This window comes from Caloenas nicobarica, chromosome 30 (genome assembly GCF_036013445.1).
Source record: "Caloenas nicobarica isolate bCalNic1 chromosome 30, bCalNic1.hap1, whole genome shotgun sequence".
NCBI classification, from domain to species: Eukaryota; Metazoa; Chordata; class Aves; order Columbiformes; family Columbidae; genus Caloenas; species Caloenas nicobarica.
In genome coordinates this window covers 1002690-1025604 of record NC_088274.1, presented here as the reverse complement: position 1 = coordinate 1025604, position 22915 = coordinate 1002690, and the positions used below count along the sequence as shown (strand labels likewise).

At 51.6% G+C, this 22915-nt stretch overlaps 2 protein-coding genes across 2 annotated transcripts; both read left to right on the top strand.

Annotated features, from left to right (window-relative positions):
• Positions 1-3911: 3911 nt before the first annotated feature.
• LOC135999798 (olfactory receptor 14J1-like) lies at positions 3912-4844 on the top strand. Its single transcript, XM_065653372.1, has one exon. The coding sequence runs from the start codon at positions 3912-3914 to the stop codon at positions 4842-4844; it is 933 nt and encodes a 310-aa protein (XP_065509444.1).
• Positions 4845-20329: 15485 nt separating this feature from the next.
• On the top strand, positions 20330-21235 carry LOC135999799 (olfactory receptor 14J1-like; the record flags this gene model as incomplete). The annotated part of the gene is made up of 1 exon (XM_065653373.1): positions 20330-21235. A coding segment is annotated over exon 1 (906 nt), but the record flags the coding sequence as incomplete, so codon positions are not given.
• Between the last annotated feature and the right edge of the window lie 1680 nt (positions 21236-22915).

The window sequence follows — 22915 nt, the reverse complement described above, 5'->3', positions numbered from 1 at the left end:
CTGACACTCACCATCACCTGCATTTCCAGTCTCTGAAGTCCCGAAAGTGCAACAGAAACTGGAGTTCTGAGCTCCCTTTATCTGCCCTGCGTGACACATGTCAAATGAAACTACCCCAGTCAAATGGCTGGTTTTGATTCTCTTTACAGCCCGAAGCACCACATGGGTCAGGAGACAAGCCAGGATACCCAATGAGGACTCACATGCTCTGCACTTAAAGTTCAGGTGTTCCCAGGAATCTCAGCAGACAAGAGGTGCCGATTCCTGGGTGGAAGGAGCTGGTCAAGAGCCTCGTCTCCATTTCTGTAACGATGGCTTTGCTGCTTCGTTGATGTGCAGACTCTGTACATGGATGATGACACCTGTTGAGCAACCTGCTCTGAAAGGATCAACAAGGTGAGCATGAGGACATAGGAAAAAAGAAGATGCTGGGTTGGGGCAAATGAAAAGGGATGCACAAGATGTGGTCAGGACTGTTTGGGGGTACTTGTAAAGCAGCCCTAGACCTCATATGAATTATTCCTCTAGTCAGAGAGATCCTGAGAGCTCTCCCTAAATTGAACACATGAAGGGGAAGGAAGGACAGCCTCATTCAGGCTGGATGAGACCTCGAGAGGTTTCTTGACCAACCTCCTGCTCAAAGCAGGGTCAGACCAGAGTACTCAGGGCTTTATCCAAACACATCTTGGACACTTTCTAGTGTAGAGTGGATGTGCACTCCTGGGAAACAGCTTCCAGTGCTTGACTATCCTCATGATTGGGAAGTTTCTCCCTTTCTATAGCACCTTTCCAAGCCCAAACATCCAGAATGTTTTTACCCATCTACTTGCACACTGACACAGACCATAATATCCTACCTTGGACACAAGAATATTGTGGGGGATGATGCTGAATGCCTTGCTGACTGCCAGGTAACAGACCACCACTGCTCTCCCCACGTACTGCAACCCTGTCCTTTCCTCACAGGAAGCAAAGAGGATGGACAGACACAACCTGCCCTGGGTAAACCCCGTCACCTTCTCTTCCAGACACCCAGAAATGGGGTCCCAGTGGACATGTTCTGGGGCACAGCCCTTAGTTCCCCTGCTCACCCATTGGCCATTTTTGAAAAGTGCACACAATGTGTGAGAGCTGCCAGTGGTCAGGGAGTCCCCCCAGTCTCCGTGAGCTTTCCAAGGTGGTGGAGAGTGGCCTCACTGTGACATGGTCCTGCTGTCTCAGCTCCTGGGATGCTGCCCCTCCTGTCTTGTAGACTGGAAAGGATTGTGGTAGTTCCAGTGACCCCTGACTTGATCCCCATCCACTGCTGGTTGTTCTGCGTCCAGTCACAGAGCCCTGGGAGACCTTGCTGGTTAAGACGGAGGACAAGGGACACAGAGACTGCCAATTCTTTCCCTGGTTAAATTAATCAATGGCCACACATTATCTTTGTTTCTCTTTTAACTGTTCCTGAAGTAGTAACAGCTCATCATGAGGCTCTTGAATTGCCTTACAGGTCTAGCCTCCAGGCTGTTCTTGGAGGCTGCTGTCCTTCAAGACCAGATTAACTAACTTCTGCCACCCTGCCTTGGCAGTTTATTCCATCCGTGTCATAGCCCTGTCTGCAACACTGACAGCTCCAGCTCAGCCAGTCAGGTCCCTGGCTGAGGACATTGCCTCCCATCTGGGCTGAACCACCCCAGCTGTGGCACCAGCCCAGCTCTGACCTGCCCCAAGGAAACCTGGTACCAAGTGTCCAAGACCCCACGTGTATGGGAATGTAGCAGAAGATTTGGCGAGGAGGTTAGTTAAATGTAAATACGCTCAAGTGACTTGCACCTGTCTGTAGGAAAAGCACATACATCACGCTAATTGGTTTACTGACCTTGTGTGCTTGATGAGTAGAACGTCTGTGTTAGATAACATAGGCCTGTGAGAAACTCTAGGCACCTTATCACTATGTCTGAGATTTCTGCTTTGTTGTGAGAAAGAGCAGGAGGCGGCACCTGCCTGAAGCCTTGAAATACAGGGAAGCTCAGCAGGCCCAGTGATCTTCCAGCAGGGATGAACTTAACAGGGCCTGCGTCCCCGCTTGCGTCAGCTCTGCCTGGGACAAGAAAACATGATTCTCATATCAATTTATTTTTTAATACAAAGAACACAATGCTGGAAAGAAGAGTCTCTGCATAGGAGAGAGAATCAACATCACTGATTAGTTCAGGTTGTTTCAAAGGATGTGCCCCTGGAGCCCCAGAGACTACGGGAGGGAGCCCAGAGGGGCCAGAGAAAGGGACATCATGGCTGCTCCTGTGCTGCTGAGCTGGGCTGGGCTCCTGGGACAGAGGGAGCTCATGGCAAGCGGCAGCGCTGCAGAGAGACAGCTCTGCCCAGGAGCAGCTCCTCTGCAAAGCGCAGCAGGGCTGAGGGCTCTGCCTGCAGCACCGAGGGGACAGGAGACAGGCACAGAGAGGGGAAACACAGTCTGGAGTGGGAGGACAGATGAGAGCTCACTTGGAGAAAAATCTTCTCAGATATTAAGCCTGTGGCTGCAGGGCATGCATCTGCAAATCTTGGTAGGATCTCAGAAAGCTGTCACATTGCAGAGCCTGCAAGAGATGTAAGTACAACTCTCAGAGATTGTCTGATCAGAGGAGGAGGATGTGCTGCAGAGCAGGGATTGCCTTCTGCACTGTCAGAGTGACAAGACATGAATGCTGCGTTCTCCCAAGGATGGCTGTGGGGTGTAAATGCAAATGTGCAGGCAGGGGTGCCCAGGGCTGTCCTGCAGAGCAGGGTCCCTGCACCCCAGGGCTGTGCCGGGGCAGGGACTCTGCCGCCTGCCAGGGTCAGCGCTCAGCCTGCCCGGGGAGATCCCAACAACACTGAGGGGAGAAGCTGTGGGGGGAAGGAGCGACCCCTGGCAGGGCAGGGTCCTTCTGCTGCTTGGTTACAGATATTACTCTTAAGATAAGAAGCTTTCCTGAGTCTGTCCTTTCAGTTTCCTATTCCAAGGTTAGTGGAAAGGCAGGTGTAGGAGAGGATAAATGCAAAATGAGCTCTCAAGTTTTAACAAGTCACTGAGACTCCTGAACTGCAACTCTGAGTGATCAGCACATCTGCCAGAAGCCTCGGAACATCCCTTCAGCCACTCCTCTGCCCATGGACAGCAGCAGCATCACATCTGCTGAACCCATCAGCCTTAGGCTGACCTGTCCTTTTTTCCAACCTGCAAACCTCTGCTCTCAGCAGTGCCTGGTGGATTTTCATGGAAACACGGCAGTGTGATCAGCCTCCATCTCAGAAAGGTGCCAGCCCAGGGCAGCTGGAGCAAGACAGAGGGACAGAGCAGCTGCCCTCACTCTGCACTGACCCACAGGCATCCTCTTGCCTTGCAGGACTCGCACTGTTCTCCCTGAGTGCAGTAGAAATGCTGAGGGTTTCTGACACCCAAGAACACTCTCCAGGGGAATTTCAGGATTGGACTAGATGATCTTTCAAGGTCCGTTCCACTGCCTAACATTCTGTGATTCTGTGAAGCTATAAAAAACCCAAACATTTCAAATTTCATTTTACCGTCCTGTTTCATTGTTGGGGACAGTGCAGATGCTGACAGGCCCTTCTTCAGCATAGGCAGTTTTAGATGACAAGTTTGAACCCCAGGACTGGTCCCTGCCCCCCGTTCCATGATCCCCTGCTGCAGAGCAGGGCTGACTCCTGGGCAGCCAGCGGGCACAGGCCCTGCTCCTCACGGCACCTCCAGCCAGCACCACCCAGGGCTCAGCCACGGAGCTGAAGGAAGGTCTGGAAAAGGACAAGGGGTGTGGAGCAGGGGAGGGTGTGTGAGAAATGGCTTTGATTTTGCTCAGAGAAGTCTCCCCTAACGTGTTACTTTCATTACCTCCTCTGACAGTGTCCATGCCCAGAGGCAGCAAATGTCCAACAGCAGCTCCATCACCCAGTTCCTCCTCCTGGCATTCACAGACACACGGGAGCTGCAGCTCTTGCACTTCTGGCTCTTCCTGGGCATCTACCTGGCTGCCCTCCTGGGCAACGGCCTCATCATCACCACCATAGCCTGTGACCAGCACCTGCACACCCCCATGTACTTCTTCCTGCTCAACCTCGCCCTCCTCGACCTGGGCTCCATCTCCACCATTCTCCCCAAATCTATGGCAAACTCCCTCTGGGACACCAGGGCCATCTCCTACGCAGGATGTGCTGCACAGATCTTTTTCTCTATCTTCTTATTCACAGCAGAGTATTCTATGCTTACCATCATGTCCTACGACCGCTACGTTGCCATCTGCAAACCCCTGCACTACGGGACCCTCCTGGGCAGCAGAGCTTGTGTCCACATGGCAGCAGCTGCCTGGGCCACTGGGTTTCTCACTGCTCTGCTGCACGCAGTCAGTACATTTTCACTGCCGCTCTGCAAGGGCAATGCCCTGGGCCAGTTCTTCTGTGAAATCCCCCAGATCCTCAAGCTCTCCTGCTCAGATGCCTACATCAGGGAAGTTTGGCTTCTTGTAGTTAGTGTCTGTTTAACTTTTGGCTGTTTTGTTTTCATTGTGGTGTCCTATGTGCAGATCTTCAGGGCCGTGCTGAGGATCCCCTCTGAGCAGGGACGGCACAAAGCCTTTTCCACGTGCCTCCCTCACCTGGCCGTGGTCTCCCTGTTTGTCAGCACCGCCATGGTTGTCTACCTGAAGCCCCCCTCCATCTCCTCCCCATCTCTGGATCTGGTGGTGTCTGTCCTGTACACAGTGGTGCCTCCAGCAGTGAACCCCCTCATCTACAGCATGAGGAACCAGGAGCTCAAGGGTGCCCTGTGGAAACTCATATCTTATTGTTTTCTGAAGCAATAAACTGCCCATCTGCTTCTACATAAGAGTTTTAATGTAGCTAATTGCAGGCCCAGCCTGTCACCTGGATTTTCTGTTATTGGTTGGGGTTTTTTTTGTGATAATGTTGTCATGCCCTTTCTAATTCTCTCTCTGCTTTTCTTTTATAGCCACTGCCTGTGTAAATGAGGAGCCGTGCTAGTCTTGTCTCCTAAACAAAATAAACATTCCTGTAGTAACTTGTTTTTCACTATATCCTTCCTCTAAGGCCTTTTTGGAGGTTCAGAAAAAATTCCTGTGTGCATGGGAGGAGAGGAAAAGAGTCCAGCCTGGCAGCCCTGCCAGGGAGCACCAGCGCTTGGCCTTCCAGAGCTGTTCTCGTTCCACTCCCACACTCTCCTTCTCATCGCTTGTGTTGGTGCAAGGCCTGAGTGCTCTGGCAGCCTGGTCACCGTCCTGCTGTGTGTGAGTCCTGTGAGCGCAGGCAGGGACAGGCAATGGGCACTGCTGTGACAGAGCTGGCCTCAGAACAGCCTTTCCAGATGGCAAGGTGATCTCCTCAGGGCAGGGCCTGAAGGTTTATGTCTTCCTACAAAGTTTCTCTCAAGAACATTCCCATTACACTGACTGAGAGATTGAAAAAGCGAAAAACTGTAGGCCTGCAGGTTTGGGGCATTCAGCAGTGTCCTCTCACAGCCAGGCCTCCTGCCAGAGACCTGCAGGACCAGCAGAGCAGGGTCTGGTCTCTGCCCCTGTGCACTGGACACCCTGAGGAAGCTGCCCCAGGGTAATTGTCATGGACTGGTCCTCACAGCCACTATTTCCAGCCCTGGACTGTCACACCAGCTTGGAGAAATTGTTCCTGAATGAGCAGATCAGCAGTCCATGTTTGCATTGTACAGAGGAGATGTGAGCATGCACCTCATGTACGTGAGCAGTATTATGGAACCAGTGTTATTCAATATATTCATCAACGACTTGGATGAGGGAATTGAGTGTACTATCAGCAAGTTTGCTGATGACACCAAGCTGGGAGGAGTGGCTGACACGCCAGAAGGCTGTGCTGCCATCCAGCGAGATCTGGACAGGTTGGAGAGTTGGGCAGGGAAAAATTTAATGAAATATAACAAGGGAAAATGTAGAGTCTTACATCTGGCCAGGAACAACCCCAGGTTCCAGTATAGGCTGGGGAATGACCTATTAGAGAGCAGTATAGGGGAAAGGGACCTGGGGGTCCTGGGGACAGCAGGGTGACCATGAGCCAGCACTGTGCCCTTGTGGCCAAGAAGGCCAATGGCATCCTGGGGTGTATTAGAAGGGGGGTGGTTAGTAGGTCGAGAGAGGTTCTCCTTCCCCTCTACTCTGCCCTGGTGAGACCTCATCTGGAATATTGTGTCCAGTTCTGGGCCCCTCAGTTCAAGAAGGACAGGGAACTGCTGGAGAGAGTCCAGCGCAGCCACGAAGATGATTAAGGGAGTGGACCGTCTCCCTTTTGAGGAAAGGCTGAGGGAGCTGGGTCTCTTTATCTTGGAGAAGAGGAGACTGAGGGGTGACCTCATCAATGTTTATAAATGTATAAAGGGTGGGTGTCACAAGGATGGAGCCAGGCTCTTCTCAGTGACAACCAACAGTAAGACAAGGGGTAATGGGTTCAAGCTGGAACACAAGAGGTTCCACTTAAATTTGAGAAGAAACTTCTTCTCAATGAGGGTAACAGAACACTGGAACAGGCTGCCCAGGGAGGTTGTGGAGTCTCCCTCTCTGGACACATTCAAAACCCGCCTGGACACACTCCTGTGTAACCTCATCTGGGTGTTCCTGCTCCAGCGAGAGGATTGGACTAGATGATCTTTTGAGGTCCCTTCCAATCCCTGACATCCTGTGATTCTGTGATTTCTGTGTTTCACTCGAGGAACAAACCCCACTGGCCCAGTGTGACTCATCTCAGCTGCCTTGGACAGGCACATTGCAAGTGCTGCTGTCTGCTACGTCACCCTTGACTATGATGCGGGATTGTGCTCTCATGAGAACAGTAAAATCAGAAGTTCTGGGGTCCTTGGAAGAGGCAAACCTCAAACCCATCTTCGTGAAGGGCAGTAACAAGAACTGGGAGAATAACAGGCTGGCCAGCCTACCTCCATCCCTGGGAAGGGGATGGGACACGTCCTCCTGCAGCCATTTCTAGGAATGTGAAGGACAAGGAAGGGATTGCTGAACCCAGATGCACAAGGGAAAGAAAGGCATGTTGTGTACAGGGAGTTTACAAGGCCTCAGACATGGTCTCCTGGCCAGAGTGGTGCTGACTGGGCTGAAGAAATGGATGCTGGGTAGGAGGTTGGCTGCATGATCAAGCCCAAAATTCATCAGTGGTACAAAGTCCTCTGTGCAGCCAGTTACTAGTGTCACCTGGGAAGGTACTTCTGCCAAAGTGCCCACAGGCCCTACCCAGGCAGAGGCCTTGGAGAAGGGTCGTCATTTCCATCCCACCTGAGTACATGACGGGACAGCCGCAGGAACATGGTTGCGTCTGTCAGAAAAGCTGAAACGCCAGCAGCAGTCCTGGGATTTAGGAGCTCATGGTGAGGTTCCTTCTCTCTGGGCAGCTGAAAGACCACAAGAAGCCTAACAGGTTGGATTCTCTGCTTGAAGGGTAAGTTAGAGAATGGTTGAGCTTTTCTTGGCAATGGGAAAGAGCAGGAGAGAGAAAAGAGTCACAAAGTGCAACTTGGAAGGTGGAGACTGGATATCAGGAGCTGAGGGACCCGGGGGTGTTTAGCCTGGAGAAAAGGAGGCTGAGGGGAGACCTTCTCACTCTCTACAGCTGTCCGAAAGGAGGTTGTTGCATGGAGGGTGTTGGTCTTCTCCTGAGTAGCAAGTGATAGGATGAGAGGAAACAACCTCAGCCTGTGCCAGAAAAGGTTCAGAATTGATGTTAGGAAACATTTTGTCATGGAAAAGCTTGTGAAGCAGTGGAACAGGCTGCCCCGGGAAGCGGTTGAGTCACCATTCCTGGAGGTGTCTAAAAGATGTATAGATGAGGTTCTTAGGGACATGGTTTAGTGCTAGAGTTAGGTTATGGTTGGACTCGATGATCTTAATGGTCTCTTCCAACTCAAATGATTCTATGATTCTATGCTTGAAGTGTGATTTCCCAGATGGTGGAGCTTTCCTTGGAGGTAGGAATCATAGAATCATAGAGAGTGTTGGAAGGGAGCTTGAAAGGTCATCTAGTCCTATCCCCCTCCCATGAGCAGGGACATATTCAACCAGCTCAGGTTGCTCAGAGTCCATCCAGCCTGGCCTGGGATGTCTCCAGGGATGGGGCATCCACCACCTCTCTGGGCAATCAGTGCTGTTATTTCATCTTCCTCATTGTAAAAAATTTCTTCCTCATGTCTGGCCTTTATCTCTCCTGTTCTAGTTCAAAAACCATGACCCCTTGTTCTGTCACAACATGCCCTGCTAAAAAGTCTGTCCCATCATTCTTATTGTCCTCTTTTAAGTACAGAAAGGCAGCAATAAGGGCTGTTCCATCTCTCTGATCATCTTGGTGACCCTGCTCTGCCCCTCTCCAACAGGTCCGTGTCTTTCCTGTACTGAGGGCTCCAGAGCTGGACGCAGGACTCGGGGTGGGGTCTCACCAGCGTGGAGCAGAGGGCCAGAATCCCCTCCCTTGACCTGCTGGTCATGCTCCTTCGGATGCAGCCCAAGATATGATTGGCCTTCTGGGCTGCAAGCGCACATTGCCGGCTCCTGTCCAGCCTTTCACTCACCAGTATCCCCAAGTCCTTCTCGTCAGGGCTGCTCTCAATCCCTTCATCCCCAGCCTGTACGGATACCGGGGGTTGCCCCAACCCAGGTGCAGGACCTTGCGTTTGGTCTTGTTGAACCTCGGGAGATTCACATGCGTCCACTTCTCAAGCTTATCCAGGTCTCTCTGGATGGCCTTCTGTCCCTCAGGTGTATCAGCAACACCACTTAGTTTTCTGACATCTGCAAACTTGCTGAGGGTGCACTTGATTCCACTATGTCATTGATGAAGATATTAAACAGTACTGATCCCAGTACGGACCCCTGAGGGACGCCACTTGTCACCAGTGTCCATCCAGACATTGTGCCGCTCTCTGGATGCAACCATTGAGACAGTTCCTCACCTACCAAACAGTCCAGCCATCAAATCCATATCTCTCCAATGTAGAGAGAAGCATGTTGTGAGGGACCGTGTCAAAGGCTTTATAGAAGTCCAGCTAGGTGACATCCATAGCCCTTTCTTGTCCACTGATGTAGTTACTCCATCGGAGAAGGCCACTGGGTTAGTCAGGCAGGACCTGCCCTTGGTGACGCCGTGCTGGCTGTCTCAAATCACCTCCCTGTCCTCCTTGTACCTTAGCACAGCTTCTAGGAGGATCTGTTCCATGACCTTCCCAGGCACAGGTCAGAGGCTGACAGGTCAGTAGTTTTCATGGTCCTCCTTTCCACAGCAGAGGAGAGAAAAGCTGCCACACAGAGCAGCTTGGAACGTGGAGACTGGACATGAGGAGGAAGAAATGTCACTCAAAGGGTAGTGCTGTTGTACGAGAAATCATCCAGAAGGAGCATGAGATCAGTCCACCTCCTTGTGTTTCGAGGAACAGAGCGTGAGAGTGGAGACACATCAGTCAATGTATGGAAATACCAGAGTGAGAGCAAGGGGAGGAAGCGACATGGGTGTCTAGAGCCTGCAGGGAAACAGAAGCAGCTGTGGGACAGTGGAGGACAACCTGTGGTGGAGATGGCAAAGGGCACTGTCAAAGCTGGATGTCGCCAAGAGAACCCAAGTCTTTGTCCCCTTGGCTATGGCAATCATCTCTGCCACCAAGGCCTATGAGGAGCCATGTTGTCCTCAGGCACTGAGGCACCTCGTGGCCTCCTGGCACACCCCAGTAAGGCTGGGAACTGTCACACCACTGTCCTTCACTCAGCATCACACAGCCCACATCCCCCTGCCCCAGGAAGAGCCCTGAGCAATGGGTGAGGGACAGGATCTGCCTTCCCAGGGGCTGGGGGTCAGGCCTTGGCCTCTCTGCTTCATCAGACAAAACCAGGGTTTTCTCAGCACCTCAGCTGCCTGCACATTTCCCTTTGTTTATCTGCCATCATGGCCTCCAATTCTCTGCTCTAAGGAGTCCCTGGGGAGGCTTTGCTGTTACTTGCCCTCAATGGAACTCATTAATACTTCAAGGTACTTAGTACTTTTTTCTTCTGACTTTGACTTCTGGAAAGGTTTGTGCAATCTCCTCTCAGCACCTGAGGTTCAAGGATTCAGCACCAACTGCACCATGGGGCTCATTACACTAAAGAAAGCTCTAAGAAACCATGTCTCTTCTTGTAATTTCCTTCTAGTCTTGTACAGTTAATTAGAGAGGTTTCCTACTGTAGTTACGATGAGTGATTTCAAAAACCTCCTAATAAAAATGACTTTTTTGTTGTTGTTGTTGTTAAAGGGTATAGTTTATTGTTTTTCAATGTGGAGAAGAGGCGATTGCAGCATTATCTGATATTGATCCAACGTCTCTCCCAAGGAGGTCTGGACTGGTTGGAGAAGCTGTCCCTTGAGGTCTGACACCGTGTGGACAACCTTGCTCCTCACCTCCCCAACCCCATCGTTTCTCTCATAGGCCACCTGGGACTTGTATCCCTTTTCCTTACACCAGACTTCTCCACTGCCATCTGCAGCTGGATGTTCCAGCTCCTTCGCACCAGCTCCCACCCGCTCTCCTTAGAGACCTGGCTGCACACAGGCAAAGAGGGACTTTTCTTTTCTTTTGAACAAACACAATAAAACTGATAAGATTCATGATTAAAAGAAAACACACTTCTCAACTGTATGCCAAGGACAAACTGCCACCAATGACGTTCACTCTCTCCAAGGCATAAGCATGCAAGAAATGTTTTAGACAGAAAGGAAATTATAAAATAAAGGCAACAAAAGAGTTGGCTAAAGACAGAATTAGGTAAATTACTGAAAGACAAGGAAGCTTTTAACTCCTTGAAGCTGAAAGCAGCAACTGAATTGTTGACAAGTGTCTGAGTGATCAATGAGTAGGAGGAAGGGAAATCCAGAGAGCAATTGTAATTGCTTGTGTGCAGATCAGTTGCTGGAAATGGTACTTCAGATATGGTCAGTTTAGTTAGTGCAGGAGGAAATACCTGAAGAATGAAGGAGATCAGATGCACAGCCTAACAGAGAGAGTGCTGAGAAGGCAAATCTTGTGGAAGATCAGAAGTTCTCCACTTGCTCTTAATGCACAGCCTGAAAAGTCTCCTTTTGATCTCATGGGAAAACATTGATATTTAAAGTATTCCAAACAAAGAAAGGAGAATTACAACACCAACAATATTTGATGCTTAAAGTTGCAAGAAGACATTTCCTTCACTCTACATCTTTCATTTGGTTTCTTTTTCCCTTCATTTTTTTAAAAATGTTCTCTAGATTTCTATCCTACAAAAGCCTAGAGCATTAAGAAAGATAATCCTTGTGTCTTGCACAGAGTCAAAGGTGCCAAAAAATCCACTGCCTGTCAATGCCTCTTTTTACTCTTGGCACAGAGTGAGTCATGCTCGAAGCTGTTGGCCACTCTTTTCTGATGGACGAAAGAAGGATCAGAAGGTTAATTGAAAGGTTCTCTTTTCAGATGGCCATGTTGACAGTGATCTCAACAGATCTGTGTTATCTGTCTTTCTTTGTGATCATAAGGAAAAAAATATATTAATGTGTTGGTAAACATATAGTAAAATACATAATTGTGTCCAGCTACACAGCAAAATATATTTCCTACCAGCACTCTCAAAGGAAGTATCTTTCTTCTGAGAAATTGCTGCCTCCCAGGCCTCTGTGACTTGAGACAGGAATCTGGAGGAGAACAACCAGCAGTGGATGGGGATCAAGTCAGGGGTCACTGGAACTAACACAATCCTTTCCAGTCTACGGGACAGGAGGGGCAGCATCCCAGGAGCTGAGACAGCAGGACCATATCACAGTGAGGCCACTCTCCACTTTCTTGGAAAGCTCATGGAGACTGGGGGGACTCCCTGACCACTGGCAGGTCTCACACATTGTGTGCACTTTTCAAAAATGGCCAATGGGTGAGAAGGAGAACTAAGGGCTGTGCCCCTGAACATGTCCACTGGGACCCCATTTCTGGGTGTCTGGAAGAGAAGGTGACGGGGTTTACCCAGGGCAGGTTGTGTCTGTCCATCCTCTTTGCTTCCTGTGAGGAAAGGACAGGGTTGCAGGATGTGGGGAGAGTAGTGGTGGTCTGTTACCTGGCAGTCAGCAAGGCATTCAGCATCATGCCCCACAATATTATTGTGTCCGAGGTAGGCTATTATGGTTTGTGTCAGTGTGCAAGCAGATGGGTAAAAACAATCTGGATGGTTGGGCTTGGAAAGGTGCTATAGAAGGGGAGAAACTTCCCAATCCTGAGGACAGTCAAGCACTGGAAGCTGTTTCCCAGGAGTGCACACCCACTCTACCCCAGAAAGTGTCCAAGATGTGTTTGGATAAAGCCCTGAGTAATCTCGTGTGACCCTGCTTTGAGCAGGAGGTTGGTCAAGACACCTCGTGAGGTCCCATCCAGCCTGAATGAGGCTGTCCTTTCATCCCCTTCATGTTTTCAATTTAGGGAGAGCTTTCAGGTTCTCCCTGACCACAGGAACAATTCACATGAGGTGCAGGGCTACTTTATAAGTGCCCCCGAACAGCTCTGACCACAACATTTGCATCCCTTTGCATTTGCCCAAACCCAATGTCTTCTTTTTTGCTGTCCTAATACCCTTCCAGAAAGAACTGCCCACCTTGTTAATTACATTACAGAAATGGAGACGGTGCTCCTTGAACCCAGATATCAGCATGCCATGTCTGCTGAGATTCCAGTGAACACCTGAACTGTAAGTGCAGAGCATGTGAGTCCTCATTGGGTATCCCGACTTGTCTCCTGACCCATGTGGTGCTTCGGGCTGTGAAGCAAATCAAAAGCAATTAGTTGACTTGGGCTTGTTCATTCTTTCAGTAGCTGCAGTTCAGGATTATGGCAGCAGAGGGCTCAATAACATCTAAAATTCTCTGACAATCCAAGCCTCTCTACATCATTTTCCAAAAGGCTTCAAGTCTGGTGTGGGTGATGAGAGAGATTTCAGGAACAGCCAAACAGAGACCATTTCCATAATAAACAGCAATAAACCAGTATTTCTTCTGTTTCCTTCCCTGCTTGTCCTTCCCTCCCTTTCCAGAACAGGTGGTCTCAGCAGTCTCCTGTTCATATTGATCTGGAGCGTCTCCTGATGAAGATTGAAGATGTCAGAAAAGTGGGTGCCTAAATCACCACATGAATGAGGAGACAGGCAAGGACAGCTCAAGAGGAGTCACACTCCTCTGGACCAAGAAGTGGGTGTTCCTGGGAATGTCAGGTGCCACAGCACAGCGATACTTGTGTTCAGGGAGCTGGTGAAATGACCCATTTCCTTTTCTGTCATGGTGTCTGAGTTTCTCAGGTAACCCCTGACTTGAGCCCCATCCACTCCTGGCTGTTCTCCAGACTCCTGCCTTCAGGAACAAAGCCCCAGGAGACCTTGCTGGTGAAGATGGAGGCAAAGAAGCTGTGAAGTACCTCAGTCCTGTCTGCTTCTACTCTTACAAAGTCCAGCAGCAGGTCCATGTTACCCTGGTTGATTATTTTACTGTAAGGAAGCAGTGTCAGCTCATCTGGCTGCACTCATCCTCCCCTACAGGTTTCAAGTCCAGGGCAGCTGTGGCATCATCGCCACATCAATGGAAAATGTTTCTAAATTCCTGCTTTACAGCTTGACACGCTCCCACATTCTGTGTGTTGCCTTTTTCCCCTGGAGCTCCGTCATTTCAGACGAGCAGCCTCACAAGATAAATGCTACTTCTTTTAGGTGCTCAGAGAGATCATTCCCGTTCTTAGAGCAGGCTGTCCTGTAAGGCCTGTCAGATTTCCTGAGCTCCTTCAGCCTTCAGAGCTGCTTCCCTGGCACCACCTCTATCAGCGCCCCCAGTCATGTCAAAGTCTTCTCCTCTGGAGCCCACCAGCCTGTGCTCTGCTGCTGGCCTTCCTCCCTCCCCTCTGGTGCCTGGGACCCCACTGTTTCTAGTCACACCAGCCAAGGTGGACACTGATGTTCACATCCTCGACCAGCTCTGCCTTGTTTGCCAATTCCAGATCCAGGTGAGCATCACCCTTGTTGACCCACCAGGCAGCCATGTTAAGAACTTGGCCCAAGATCCTCTGGACTGTTGGCACCTGCCGCTTTGCCTGGCCAGTGAATGCCAGGGCAATTACAGTTCCCCATAGGAACCTGCTCATTGACTGGAGACTTCCTCCGGTTGCTGATAGAACATCTTTTCCCTTTCTTCTTCATGGTCAAGGAGTTTGTAAAATCCAACACGTTGTCACCCTGTCTTGGGTTTACATGGCCAAGTCTTGGAACTGGGCTGAGTGTGGCTGTGCTACAGTTGTCACCTCTCTGAGAAGACAACAGGGGTTTGACCAACGTCAGACAGAGCCGATTTCAGCTGGCTCCAAGATGGACCCACTCCTTGACAAATCTGAGCCACTCAGTGATGCTGACAGCACCTCTGTGATATTGTATTTGAGAAAGGGCAAAAAACACTGCACAACAGCAGGTGGGAGAGAGGAGAGAGGAAACATGAGAGAAAAAACACTGCAGACACCAAGGTCATATCCCGTAGGACCCAAGTAAGTCCCTCAGCAGGCCAAAGCCTGCTCTCCTGAAATCCTGCTCTTTGCCTTGCTATCATCTTCCAGGAGCCTCAGCTCTCCTTTCTCATCCCTGACTGCTACATCCCTGACCAACTCTTTCTGGATAACTCTTATCAAGGATAAGAGGGCCATCAGGGACAGTCAACATGGCTTTACCAAGGGCAAGTCGTGTTTGACCAACCTCTTACCCTTTTATCAAGACGTAACAAGGTGGATTGACGATGGCAGAGCAGTAGATGTGGTCTACCTTGACTTCAGCAAAGCATTTGACACCGTCTCCCACAGCATCCTCACGGCAAAACTGAGGAAGTGTGGACTGGATGATCAGGTAGTGAGGTGGACTGCAAACTGGCTGAAGGAGAGAAGCCAGAGAGTCGTGATCAATGTGGCAGAGTCTGGTTGGAGGCCAGTATCTACTGGAGTGCCTCAAGGGTCAGTTCTGGGACCAATACTATTCAATATATTCATCAATGACTTGGATGAGGGAATTGAGTGTACTATCAGCAAGTTTGCTGATGACACCAAGCTGGGAGGAGTGGCTGACACGGCAGAGGGCTGTGTTGCCATCCAGTGAGATCTGGATAGGCTAGAGAGTTGGGCGGGGAAAAATTTAATGAAATATAACAAGGGAAAATGTAGAGTCTTGCATCTGGGCAGGAACAACCCCAGGTTCCAGTACAGGTTGGGGAATGACCTATTAGAGAGCAGTGTAGGGGAAAGGGACCTGGGGGTCCTGGTGGACAGCAGGATGACCATGAGCCAGCACTGTGCCCTTGTGGCCAAGAAGGCCAATGGCATCCTGGGGTGTATTAGAAGGGGGGTGGTTAGTAGGTCGAGAGAGATTCTCCTTCCCCTCTACTCTGCCCTGGTGAGACCTCATCTGGAATATTGTGTGCAGTTCTGGGCCCCTCAGTTCAAGAAGGACAGGGAACTGCTGGAGAGAGTCCAGCGCAGGGCCACAAAGATGATTAAGGGAGTGGAGCGTCTCCCTTATGAGGAAAGGCTGAGGGAGCTGGGTCTCTTTAGCTTGGAGAAGAGGAGACTGAGGGGTGACCTCATCAATGTTTATAAATATATAAAGGGTGGGTGTCACGAGGATGGAGCCAGGCTCTTCTCAGTGACGACCAACAGTAAGACAAGGGGTAATGGGTTCAAGCTGGAACACAAGAGGTTCCACTTAAATTTGAGAAGAAACTTCTTCTCAGTGAGGGTGACGGAACACTGGAACAGGCTGCCCAGGGAGGCTGTGGGTTCTCCTTCTCTGGAGACATTCAAAACCCGCCTGGACGCCTTCCTGTGTAACCTCACCTAGGTGTTCCTGCTCTGGCAGGGGGATTGGACTAGATGATCTTTCGAGGTCCCTTCAATCCCTAACATTCTGTGATTCTGTGATTTCTGGTTTGTAGGTGGGAAGTCCCACAGGGCACCTCACATCACTGACTCCTCAGTCACCCGTGTCAGGAAGATGTTGTCAATGAGTTCCAAACCCCTTCTGCATGGCTGGTACCTTGCAGATATTGAGATATCTTAGGTCTGCTGTGAGGAAACGGCCCTGCAAACATGAGGCTTCTTTCATGTGTCTGAAGGAGGCCTCATCTAATTCCTCTTCCTCATCAGTGAGTCTGTAGCTGATGTCCACCCACTACAACTTTACTCATGTTGTTCTGCCCTCTCATGCTCACTCCTCAGCTCTCAGCTGATATTCTCTGTCCCTAGGCAGAACTCCACACATTCCTGCTGCTCCCTCACATAAAGGGCAACTTCCCCTTGGAGTCCAGACCTCTGGCATTATGAGCACCAGACCTCCAAGACCCCCCAGTTTCTCCAGGAGGGGCTGTTTGTAGTGCCCTGAAACTCCTCATGCTGTTATCTTTGGAGAGACACCCTCATCAGGATAAGCCATCTGCATGTAAACATCAAGAGATGACCACAAATGGAGCTTCACTCCAAGGAGGGTCCAGACCTTGAGAAAATCTGGGATTCCGCCATCACAAAGCTCTGAAAAAGCTTTATGGGGGCAGGAGAATAAGCCCATCCATCAGGACAGACCAGGACCTGACACGCTGAGCAGGGACCCTGAGGAGAAGGGCCTGGGCACTACAAGGGCCGCCACACAAGCCCGTGCTGCACGCTCACCATGAACAAGGCAGCTGCACACGGGGCTGCATTAGGAGGAGCGTGGGGACCCAGACACCTGGAGTTCTCATCCCATTCGGTTCAGCACTGGTGTGACCCCACGCACACGGGTGTGTGCCAGTGTGCGGCTTCCCAGTTTGGAGAGCTAGGGAGGAACTGGAGAGTGTAGGGCTCTGCCAAGGCAGGGTTCAGGACCTTGTGCACATGGTGTGGGATGCTGAGGGACCTGGGCTGCTTTGGCCCAGCAGCGCTGGGGAGGCTGCAGCAGTGTAGGAATAGCCTGAGAGTGCTTGAAGGGTGGTTTCAGAGATGGTGGAGGTTTTCTTCATAGTGGGAAAGAGCTTGAGAAAGAAATAATGCCACAAAGTTTAGCTTTGGTGGTTCCAGCTGGACATGCAGAGAAAGGTATGTGACTGGAAGGGCAGTGCTGTGGTGGAGCAGGTCACCCAGAGGCAGTCTGCATCAGCCCAAGGCTTTGTGCTTCAAGGAACAGCTGGGGAGGATGGAGAGATACCAGCAAAGGAAGGAAGATGCTCAGACAAGAGCAAGGTGGGGCAGCAGGGGGGATGTCTCCAGCCTGCAGGGAAAGAGGTGCAGGTGATGCCACAGCATAGCACAGGCTGTCGTGGAGATGATCAAGGGATGTAAAGAGGCTGAAAGCCCCCACCAGACATGAGCTCCTTCTCCCCTTAGCTTTGGCTGTTGTCTCCACCACTGATGCCTGTGAGGAGACACCTTGTCCTTACAGCACAGGGGCCTCATGGCCTCCTTGTCCCCAGCCAGGAACCTGGGAGGTGTTGGACCATAATCCTGCCCTTGGCCTTGCCCCACATCGCAGAGTCCCAGGAAGAGCCCTGGGCAACGTGGGAGGGACAGGATGTGATGTTGCAGGGGATGCGGGTCAGGGCTTGGCCCTTTGGTTAATGAAACACATCCAGGTTTCCTGATCATCAGAGAGACCTTCACCTTGTTTTTCCTGACCTGTCGTCTCCGCCTCCAGTTTCCTTCTCTAACCAGACGCTGGGGTCAGTTCCTCAGTAGTGTTCCTCAGTGGAACCCATTAACATTATAAGAAACTTTGGAGTTTGAATGAGACTTTGACTTCTTGAGAGGTTTCTTCAACTTCCTCTCTGTGTCTGAGGTTCATGGACTCAGCGCCAAAGCCACCAGAGGGGTCATTAAAGCGCCTTGGACTGCTCCTGTGCTGCTGAGCTGGGCTGGGCTCCTGGGACAGAGGGAGCTCATGGCAAGCGGCAGCGCTGCAGAGAGACAGCTCTGCCCAGGAGCAGCTCCTCTGCAAAGCACAGCAGGGCTGAGGGCTCTGCCTGGGGATCTCAGGGAGACGGGCAAGGCAGAGAGAGATTAAAGGTGGTCAGGACTGGGAGGATGACTGAGAGCTCACTGGAGGAGAAATCTTTGCAGCCCTTGCCATGGTAAGTCTCTGGGTGCAGGGCAATGCAGCTGTAGCTCCTGGAGACCTCTCCTAAAGTTAGCATAGGCCCAATTTGTGGGATCTGTAAGGAGGGGCCTCTTGTTCAAGCAATGTTGAACAGCTGTTAAGTCAGGTGAGAACCCAGGGGTGCCCAGGGCTGTCCTGCACAGCAGGGTCCCTTCACCCCAGGGCTGTGCCGGGGCAGGGACTCTGCCGCCTGCCAGGGTCAGTGCTCAGCCTGCCCAGGGAGATCCCCATGGTGCTGTGGGAGGAAGGAGTGACCCCTATGAGGGCAGGAAGGGAGCTTGTGCTGTGGAGAGGGAGTTGTGTGATTCAGGGCTGCTCACAGCTCCAGATCACCCCCAGGACTTTTTCCAAGTAGATGCCTCAAGGAGAAGATCAATGCAAGGATTACCAGACACATAAGAAGCTTTTCTGGGCCTGTCTTTTCAGTTTCCTATCCCAAGGTTTGAGAGGAGCAGAAAAGGATAAAATGAAAATGAGCCCTCATTCTTAAAGAAGTCAGTGAGAGTCCTGAATGGCAACTTTGAGCAATGAGTACATCTGCCAGAAGGCTCATAACATCCCTTCCCCACTCCTCTGGCTGTGGACAGCACCTGCATCACCTTTGCTGGACTCCTCAGCTTTAGTCTGATTTGTCTTGTTTTCCAAGCTGCAAACAGGAAGATGCCCCCAGGCAGTGCCCTTTGAACAGGCAGGGGATCTGCAGAGCCAGGGTGAGGGCACAGAGGGTGGGATGGAGTATGTGAGCACTGACAGGGAAAAGACATGACACATGGCAAGACCTCCCAGGGGGAGAATCTCCAGGCAGCAGGGAAATGATCAGAAATTAGAGGAAACTAAACCCGGAATTGTTATAGGAGGCAAAACACGGAAAACTCCCTGTGATCCCCCACAGTGCAGATCCCTCCTGTGAGCAGCCCCCTCACCTCCTCTCCCACCCAGCAAAGCCTCTGCCCTCAGGGCCGGGGGCTCCAAGGCATGAAGCAGCTCCTGTGCAGCCAGAGCTCCAGTTCCCTCTGCAGAGCACAGGGGCTGAGAGCAGCTGCCCGGCAATGCTGGTGTGTGGGAGGTGGCTGCACAGCTGGGGAAGGGTGACGCTGTCTGAGTGCCCGGCTGCCTCTGCCCTGGCCTCTCTCACACCCACCCTCACCGCATTTTCCTTCTTGCTCCACTGCTCTGGGTCACTGCTGTTGTGACCTGGTTCTTGCTGTCAGGCTCTCTGGGGATGGGCGTTTCAGCTGCAGTCACAGCCTGATCTTGTGGGTCCTTTCCTGCAGCTGTGTCCATGGGAACATGTGTCCCAGCTTTCCTCTGCCCTGTGGGGTGTGGGCAATGCAGTCTGTGGGGCTGGGGAAGGAGCCATGTGTGTTCTGGAGTAAATGTGGGGTACTAAGACCTTGGGAAAGGGTTAGTCATGTTGTGGCCTGAGGTGCATCCTTCTGCTCTCAGCAGTGCCTGGTGGCTTTTCAGGGTAACATGGGAGTGTGATCAGCCTTCATCTCAGCAAGGTGCCAGCCCAGGGCAGCTGAAGCAAGACAGAGGGACAGAGCAGCTGCCCTCACTCTGCACTGACACACAGGCATTCTCTTGCCTTGCAGGACTCGCTCTGTTCTCCCTGAGCGCAGCAGAAATGCTGAGGGTTTATGACACCCAAGAACACTCTCCAGGGGAATTTCAGGATTGGACTAGATGATCTTTCAACGTCTGTTCCAATGTCTAACACTCTGTAACTCAGTGAAGCTGTAAAAACCCAAACATTTCAAAATTCATTTTACCGTCCTGTTTCATTCTCGGTGATAGAGCACATGCTGAAAGGCCCTTCTTCACCAGCAGCAGTTTCAGATGACAACTTTGAACCCCAGGACTGGCCCCTGCCCCCGTTGCCATGACCCCCTGCTGCAGAGCAGGGCTGACTCCTGGGCAGCCAGCGGGCACAGGCCCTGCTCCTCACGGCACCTCCAGCCAGCACCACCCAGGGCTCAGCCACGGAGCTGAAGGAAGGTCTGGAAAAGGACAAGGGGGTGTGGAGCAGGGGAGGGTGTGTGAGAAATGGCTTTGATTTTGCTCAGAGAAGTCTCCCCTAACGTGTTACTTTCATTCCCTCCTCTGACAGTGTCCATGCCCAGAGCCAGCAAATGTCCAACAGCAGCTCCATCACCCAGTTCCTCCTCCTGGCGTTCTCAGACACACGGGAGCTGCAGCTTTTGCACTTCTGGCTCTTCCTGGGCATCTACCTGGCTGCCCTCCTGGGCAACGGCCTCATCATCACCACCATAGCCTGTGACCAGCACCTGCACACCCCCATGTACTTCTTCCTGCTCAACCTCGCCCTCCTCGACCTGGGCTCCACCTCCACCACTGTCCCCAAGTCCATGGCCAACTCTCTGTGGGACACCAGGGCCATCTCCTACACAGGATGTGTTGCAAAGCTATTCTTGTTTGTCTTTTCCATTTCAACAGAGTATTTTCTTCTCACAATCATGTCCTACGACCGCTACGTTGCCATCTGCAAACCCCTGCACTATGGGACCCTCCTGGGCAGCAGAGCTTGTGTCCACATGGCAGCAGCTGCCTGGGCCACTGGGTTTCTCAGTGCTCTGCTGCACACGGCCAATACATTTTCACTGCCACTGTGCAAGGGCAATGCCCTGGACCAGTTCTTCTGTGAAATCCCCCAGATCCTCAAGCTCTCCTGCTCAGATGCCTACATCAGGGAAGCTGGGCTTCTTGCACTTGGTATATTAGTAGTATTTGTGTGTTTTGTTTTCATTGTGCTGTCCTATGTGCAGGTCTTCAGGGCCGTGCTGAGGATCCCCTCTGAGCAGGGACGGCACAAAGCCTTTTCCACGTGCCTCCCTCACCTGGCCGTGGTCTCCCTGTTTGTCAGCACTGGTGCATTTGCCTACCTGAAGCCCCCCTCCATCTCTTCCCCATCCCTGGATCTGGTGGTGTCTGTTCTGTACTCTTTGGTGCCTCCAGCAGTGAACCCCCTCATCTACAGCATGAGGAACCAGGAGCTCAAGGGTGCTCTGAGGAAACTGATGACTGGATTATTTTCTGAAGCAGTAAACTGCCCATCATCTTCTGCATAACAGTTACAGTGTAAATTGTTGCAAGCCCAGCCCGTTTTCTGTATTTTATGTTGCCGCTTGTGGTTTTTCACTTGATAATATTGTTATCCCCTTTCCAATTCACTGTCTTCTTTGTTTACTGAGGGGCTGTGTAAATGAGCAGCTTTGCTGTATCTGTGTTTAAACAAATTAAAAGGCCTCACAGACTCTAGTTTTTACTGAGATCCTTTCACCAAGTTGTGTTGGGAGCTGCAGGGACAGTTCCTGTGCATGGGTGGAGGGGAAAAGAGTCCAGCCTGGCAGCCCTGCCAGGGAGCACCAGCACTTGGCCTTCCAGAGCTGTTCTCGTTCCACTCCCACACTCTCCTTCTCATCCCTTGTGTTGGTGCAAGGCCTGAGTGCTCTGGCAGCCTGGTCACCGTCCTGCTGTGTGTGAGTCCTGTGAGCGCAGGCAGGGACAGGCAATGGGCACTGCTGTGACAGAGCTGGCCTCAGAACAGCCTTTCCACGAGAAAGGTGAAAGGCTTAGGTCTTCATTCAAACTTTTTCTCAAGAACCTTCTGAGAAACTTGCCTGGAAATTAAAACACCAGGGCACAGCTAAACCGTGCGTGTGTGCAGGGCTGGGCACACAGCAGTGTCCTCTCACAGCCAGGCCTCCTGCCAGAGACCTGCAGGACCAGCAGAGCAGGGTCTGGGCTGTGCCATGTGCACTGGACCCCCAATGCAATCTGCCCCAATCATCAAGGACCAATCCCTCACAACCTCCATCTCCAGCACTGGCCTCTCACCCCAGCTCAGAGAGGTTCTTTCTCCCTCCATGGAAAGACACTGAATGAGTGTGTCAGAAGTCCATGTTTGCATTGTACAAATGAGATGTGAGAATGAATGTCATGTACATGAGGCGAGATGAGCCCAAGTAAGCACAAATGCTGTGAGATATTCTGGGGGTACCATTTTGCACCTGGGACACGGCAACCCTGGCTCTAAAGACAGACTGGGGGACGAGATGCTGGAGAGCAGCTCTGCGGTGAGGGATCTGGGGGTTCTGGTCAATGGCAAGTTGAACATGAGCCACCAGTGTCCCTGGAGCCAAGAGGGACCCGTGTCCTGGTGCATCCAGCACAGCACGGCCAGCGGGGCAGGGAGGGGATTGTCCCGCTCTGCTCTGCGCTGGGGCGGCCTCACCTGGAGCATTCACTGTGTGCAGGGCTGGGGACACAGGATAAACAGGAGATAAAGCTGCTGGAGAGTGTCCAGAAGAGGCTACGAAGTCAGGGAAGGGTTTGGAGGGGACGGCATATGAGGAGCAGCTGAAGTCACTGGGTTTGTTCAGCCTGGAGGAGACTGAGATCTCTTGGCGGTCTACATCTTCCTCACAAGAGGAGCTGGAGGGGCAGGAACCGAACTCTTCTCCTTAGTGACCAGTGACAGAACCCGAGGGAATGTCAGGAGGATGTGCCAGGGGAGGGTCAGTTGGACATGAGGAAAAGGTTCTTCACCCAGAGGTGCTGGACACTGGAACAGGCTCCCCAGGGAGGTGTCACGGCCCCAACCTGACAGTGTTCAAGAAGAGACTGGACAACGTCCTCAGACACACGGTGTGAACTGTGGGGTGTCCTGGGCAGGGACAGGAGTTGGAACCGGTGAT